Genomic DNA, 6,000 nt, shown 5'->3' with positions numbered 1-6,000 from the left:
GCTGGGGGCAGCAGGGGCAGGGCGAAGAGAGGCGCGCAGGCGGGCGCGGGAGGCCTCCTGGACGCGAGCAGGCGGCGGCCTCTGCGCGCCGGGGTGGAGGGGGCGGGCGGGCGGGCGGGCGGGCTGGGGGCGCGGTGCGGGCCCTGGGAAGCCCCCGCGCGCCCGCTCTGCGCCCCCATCCGCCCCTCCCGGCACCGCCCGCCCTCAGTAAGTGGCGGAGAATTTCATCCGCTTCTGCTTCTGTCTCTGGTTACAAAACCACACCCGCACCACGTTCTTTTTGAGGTCCAGTTTCTCGGCGATGGCCGCGATCTTCTCGGAGGAGGGCCGCGGCTGCACCGCGAAGTAGGCCTCGAGGGAGCGCTTCTCGGGCGCGGCGATGGAAGTCCGCTTGCGCTTCTTCTCGCCCCCGTTGAAGAGCTCGGGCTTGTTCATTTTCTCGCGCTGTGCGCCCTCGGCCTCCTCCAGCCACGCCTGCAGGATGGGCTTGAGCGCGATCATGTTGTTGTGCGAGAGCGTGAGCGACTCGAACCTGCAGATGGTGCTCTGGCTGAGCGAGCCCACGCCCGGGATCTTGAGGTTGGCGAGCGCCGAGCCCACGTCGGCCTGGGTCACGCCCAGCTTGATGCGCCGCTGCTTGAAGCGCTCGGCGAACGCCTCGAGCTCGCGCGGGTCCGTGTCCGAGTCGCAGATGGACGCCAGCCCCGCCGCGCCCACCACGGCCGCGGCCGCCGACGCCGCCGCCACCTGCCCGGCCGCCGCGGCCGCGGCTGCAGCCGCCGCGCCGTGGTGCGCCGCGGCCGCCACCAGCCCGGGGTGCGGCAGCCCCGACGGCATGTTCATGGCGGCCGCCGCCGCCGGGTGCGACAGGTGGCCCAGGCCGTGCATGTGCGGGTGCGGGTGCGCCGAGCCGCCCAGCAGCCCGCCGCCCGGGCCGGCGCCGCCGCCCCCGGGGCCGCCGCCGCCCCGGGGCCGCCGCCCGGGCCGCCGCCGCCAGGGCCACCGCCGCCCCCGGGCCGCCGCCGCCCCCCGGGCCCTCGTGGGCGCCGCCGGCGCCGCCCGCCGCGCCCGCGCCCCCCGCGCCGGCCATGAGCGCGAGCGAGGGCGAGGAGATGTGGTCCAGCAGGTCGCCGGGCTCCAGCGCCTGGTGGTGGTGGTGGTGGTGGTGGTGGTGCGCCAGCGGCACGGTGGACGTGGACGTGCAGGGCACGCTGTTCATCGTGTGGTACGTGGCGTCCGGCTTGAACGGGTGGCTCTTGCCCTGGGACACGGCGATGTCCACGGCCGCCAGCGCCTCGGCCCGCGCCAGCAGCGTTTCGTCGAGGCTGGCGAAGAGGTTGCTCTGCAGCTGCAGGCGACACAAACCAAACCAAAAACCACAAAACCAAAAAGGCCACACGCGCGCGCACACACACACACACACACACACACGCACGCACGCGGACACGGAACACAAGCCGGAAAGCACGAGGAGCAAGGGGAAGACACAAAGCAACCAAAATAACAGCGGGGGTGGGGAGGGCGCAGGCCGGGAGACACGGAGCGGGGGGCACGTTGGAGACGAGACGGGGGGCGACGAGAAGGGGCCGAGTGTGGGGGGGCGGGGAGATGCGGGGAAGAGAGGGGAACACAGTCCGGGGACAGGCGTGGGAGACGAAAAAAGGGGGGAAAGAAGAAATGAAGATGTGACTCGCAGCTGGGGACCCGCGTCACGCGCGCTACACGCACGGAGACCCCCTTTCGGAGGCTCGGAATCGGCAGAGAAAGTGCGGGGAAGTCGAGAGTCGCGGCCCCGGCGGGGAGGCAGGGGCAAGGGGAGCACGACCCGAAGCGCCCCTGGACGAGACGAGCCCGGCGGCGGGGTCCTCTCCCCACCCCCGGCCGCTGATCCCCGCTCCGCGGCCGGCGCGCGCGCAGCAGCAGCAGCAGCAGCAGCAGCAGCGGCCCCGGCCCGGCGGCGCCGGGGAGCCGCGGAGGGGGGCGCGCGCGCGGGCCGGGGCCGCGGGCGTGGGGCGCTTACCGGCGGCGTGGGCAGGCAGGCCCGCCGGATGGCCTCGGAGCTGGAGTGCAGCGACGGGTACTTGTGCTCAGGGAGGGTGGGATGCATGGCAAAGTGCGGCTGCTTGCTGTTCATGGACATCATCCTGGCGGCTGGGCATGTAAATCCACAAACACCCCGAAAGTCCGCGGGAAAAGTGCGCCCGCCGGCTGCCCCGGCCTCTCTCCGGAGGGTGCTGCGCGGCGGCCGCGCCGGGGGCCGCTGCTGCTCCTGCCGCCGCCGGGCGCTGCCTCGGACCGCTGAGCGCGCCGCGCGCCGGCCTCGCGATCCCACTTCTCGGAGCGCTCTAGCCCGGCGCGCCGACGGGATGCTCTCCTCTTACACCTGCGCCCCACTTCTCGCGGCCGGGCCGGGGAGCTCTCGCGAGAGCTCGCGGCCCCGCGGCGCTGACAGGCAGCTGCTGGCTCCGCCGGGCTCCGGCGCGCGCGCCTCGACGCGGCGCCGTGCGTCTGCGCGCGCGCGCGCTCGCCGGGCCGCCGCCAGCGCGTGGGAGTCGCTCTGCGAGTGACCACCAGCAAGGACAGCGCAGGTGAGGCACCTGTAGCTGCCCGCACATGCGCACTGCGCGCCTCACCTTTCGCCGCGCGGGCCTGCAAAGATCAAAAGGGCCAGCTATTGTCTGAGGGAAGGCGCCTTTTAGGGGGGAGAAATACAACAAGGGAGCCCCCCCCCCCTCCGGCTCCCCGCACTGTGGTTTCCGCCCGCACCCCGCCCCCCTACCCCGGATTCTCTCCGGCTGGCCCTGAGCGTGTGCGCTGTGCTGGGGCGCATCTCCTCTCCGGGCTGCCTAACGAGCTGTCACGTCCTGCATCCAGCTGGCCGTGCAAGTGTTGCAGGATGCCCGCGCATTCCTCTGTGTGCAGGGGAAAGAACGGCAGAGACAGGCAGAAGGTGCTGTCTTTTGCTGCAAGAACCTGTTTCTTGCAAGGCTTATTAATAGGTTCCTGGAGAATCATCGTGGTGACAGACGTTTGTTTGAAGCAGTCGGACGCTATTGATTTCCATATAATTTCATTTCCTGCACACACTTTGTTGTTGTTGTTGTTGTTGTGAATATAACTGTGTCAGGCACCGACAGTGACAGCCACTTAGGAGCCACAAGGAGCGTGTGCTTTCTACTCGAGAACCGCTGTTGAAATGGAATTGTGCGTTTCTCTTATTGTTTGTCTCCTTTAAGCGTGTACAAACCCTCATTTCAAACGAGCTCCGGGTGATCTGAGACTTCTGGTAATCAAAAGGAAAAAGAGTTAACAGGGTGTTCTTGGGATTCTTTCCTCTTCTCAGTTCTCTCTCTCCCTCTCTCTCTCTCTCTTCTTCTCTCTCTCCCCTCCCTGCCCCCCCCTCCCATTCCAGGAAAATGAAATCGTTTCAGAGAAAAAAGGGAATGAGACATTTTAAAGAGAACTTTCTTTTCCTTGTCATCGTTTTGCTGCTCTACCTCTTATCCCTGAATGGACGGATGGATCCATCGATTGGACAAGAGACATGATCAAACCACTTTATTAAAAATTATTAAAATGTTAATTCAAACCAATTTGAAAGAATGGGCCCCAAGCTCTGGTCTGGCCTTAACCTATTCATTTTTTTTTTTTTTTTTGGTTTTGTGAAAGCAAAACCTAAACAGAAGAATAAATCAATTAGCCAACCTGTTATATGGCCCTAATGTGGCAGGCAAATCAAGAGCCTCCAGGGAGAACCACATAGTTCAGGTGCTGGAGTCTCCAGGGACTCAGCGCTTGCCAAGGGTGATAATAACAGCCCAGATGTTATCACATCTGCAATGAGAGAGCTGGAGAGCAGCAATGGGCTGTATATGGGAAGCAGAGATCAGATAAATAATCTTTCTGATCTCTCCAACACCAAGGAAGCCTGTGTTTCCCAAAGAGTAGATCTTATTTTAATAAACCTAAATGAGCATTTGCATGGATTTTATCTTTTCTTTGGATAAACGCCTGCTTGTGTATTTAGCATATCCACTCCCTACTCAAATTCCAAGAAGAGACCACAGGCGTCACCATGGTTTTTTCTTTTTCTTTTCTTTTCTCTCTACTGCCCCCGCCTCTTGCAGCCTGAGAGGGGAGTGAGAAGGATATTCACTAGCTGTTGCAAGAAGGAGCGGGGATCCATCCATTATGTGGTCCCCCTGGGAGTGCTAAAAGCAACTTAATCTCTATGGGGAATGGACCAGGAGCAGGACATCGCAGGGGGGAGCAGGGCATCGCTGGGTGGAGCAAGAGAGTCCACTGGCAGTCATCGCTCCGGGTGTCCAGGCATAACTAATCCTTCCTGACACCCTACCGGGAGGTTCCCTGCATTCTCCCCTGGTGGGAAGGAAGTGCCCTGCAGAGGAAGGCCTCTGGGAAGCTGGGCAGAGACCCTGAAGGGGTAAAGATGAGACACATGCAAGCTAATACAAGTTTGGGGCTAGGTGGACACTCAGAGATCAAGGCAAGTCCCTGAGTACCTCAAAGCTCACCCCGGTTTATCTTCCCCATCTGTGAAGGCACCTGTAAACCCACTGGGCGTTCACTGACCCACTGAGAACCCCCTTCTAGCTCACCTCTCTTTGGTCAACTGGAATTCCTGCCCACCTTGGGGTGGATCAGATCTTTGCCCAGGATATCTAGAATTTGCTGGGACTAGAAAGATAACGGCAATTCCCAGCCCAGCCTTCAACCAATGGACTAGAAGGCCAGTTAGGGCACATCTATGTCCTTGACGGTGCCCAGCAAGGTACTTGTCATTGACTAAAATTGCGCCTCATAGGAGGACAAGGAGCAGCAGGAAAAGCCAGAGGGGGTTCAACAAGCTGTGTTAACATGGGCTGAGCAGGAAGGCCCCCAAAGGAGTCTCCTCTTCTTCTATAAAGGAGCTAGAGCATGGACCTGGGAGGTGTGTTGTCCTCATGCAGAACTAGGAATCTTGATCCGGCCTATTCTTTCTCAGAGGCCAGTTATTTTATTGCTCACTCCATTTCTACCTTATCGCCCTTCCGCGAATGCTGCTGAGCATCAGCCTGGGCTAAGGGCAAGACGCTGGAGAGAAAAGGAGGCATAAAATAGGGTCCTTCCCCTCCAGGAGGTGGCAGTCTAGGAGAGTGGGGCGGCTACAGGTAAAGAGGTTTATGGTGCAGGAATTAGACTGGGTGCGGTGCTGTGGGCAACAGCGCTTGGAAAGTGATGCCGGCACACCTCTGCTGAGCCTCAGCCGAGACCCAAGAGTGGCGCACATGGGCGGCGCGCTGGCCCTCCACAAGCCTGGCCCCACTTCCTCACAGGCTAGTGAAAGAAAGGGGTGGTGGGCAGGGCCAGCCTCCCCATATGTCACTGCTTTGTTGCCCCCTTCAGCAACCGTAGTAACTAGCTGGCCCCTGCCTGTGATAATGATGCCCACATGGGCTCTGAGACTTGGCTCAGATTCCTGGGCAGGTTTCCGCCTCCTCCTCCTTGTTTAATGACCAACGTAGACCCCTCCTCCATCACACCCCCATCTTAGAGCTTTGCATTTTATCAAGAGGGGCATAATGAATGCACGGCTATTGATTTCCAAGGAATTTCTGCCCCCAGGGACGGGGAGTCTATCATCTGGATCAGAGACACATTTCTTTCCCTCATTAATTAATTTTCTCCTCCTCCTTTGGCAGCGCCTCTCTCCTGAGCGCAGGGAGCAGACCTGCGTTGGCGGGAGAGAGGAGCCAGGAGAGGGGCGCTGTGCAAGAGCCCTCACTGTTGGAAGTGAACTTTGCCCGCCTTTGACCCCCCCAACACACACACACACGCGCACACACAGCTGTGGCGCGCGCCTGACAGCTGCTGCCCGCTCGGGCGCTGCCCTTCGCCTTGGAGAGGGACGCGGGGAAGTGAGGTCTGGGCTCCGCAGCCCCCGCCCGCGCCGCTCCCGCCTCTCCCCACACACCTCCCGGACTGGGCCCGAGTTATTGC

The 6,000-nt window shown here is 61.7% G+C and overlaps 1 protein-coding gene across 1 annotated transcript; it reads right to left on the bottom strand.

Annotated features, from left to right (window-relative positions):
* Positions 1–204: 204 nt before the first annotated feature.
* Positions 205–2,143, bottom strand: POU4F1 (POU class 4 homeobox 1). The gene is given in 4 exon segments (XM_037528598.1): positions 205–969; positions 972–1,018; positions 1,021–1,348; positions 2,021–2,143. Coding segments are annotated over 4 exon segments (1,263 nt in total).
* Positions 2,144–6,000: the final 3,857 nt, after the last annotated feature.

The sequence above is a fragment of the Talpa occidentalis genome, unplaced genomic scaffold (assembly GCF_014898055.3).
Source record: "Talpa occidentalis isolate TD23 unplaced genomic scaffold, MPIMG_talOcc4v2.1 talOcc4.5, whole genome shotgun sequence".
NCBI lineage: Eukaryota > Metazoa > Chordata > Mammalia > Eulipotyphla > Talpidae > Talpa > Talpa occidentalis.
Note: the sequence above shows the minus strand (reverse complement) of the source record. Positions and strands in the feature narration are given on the sequence as shown.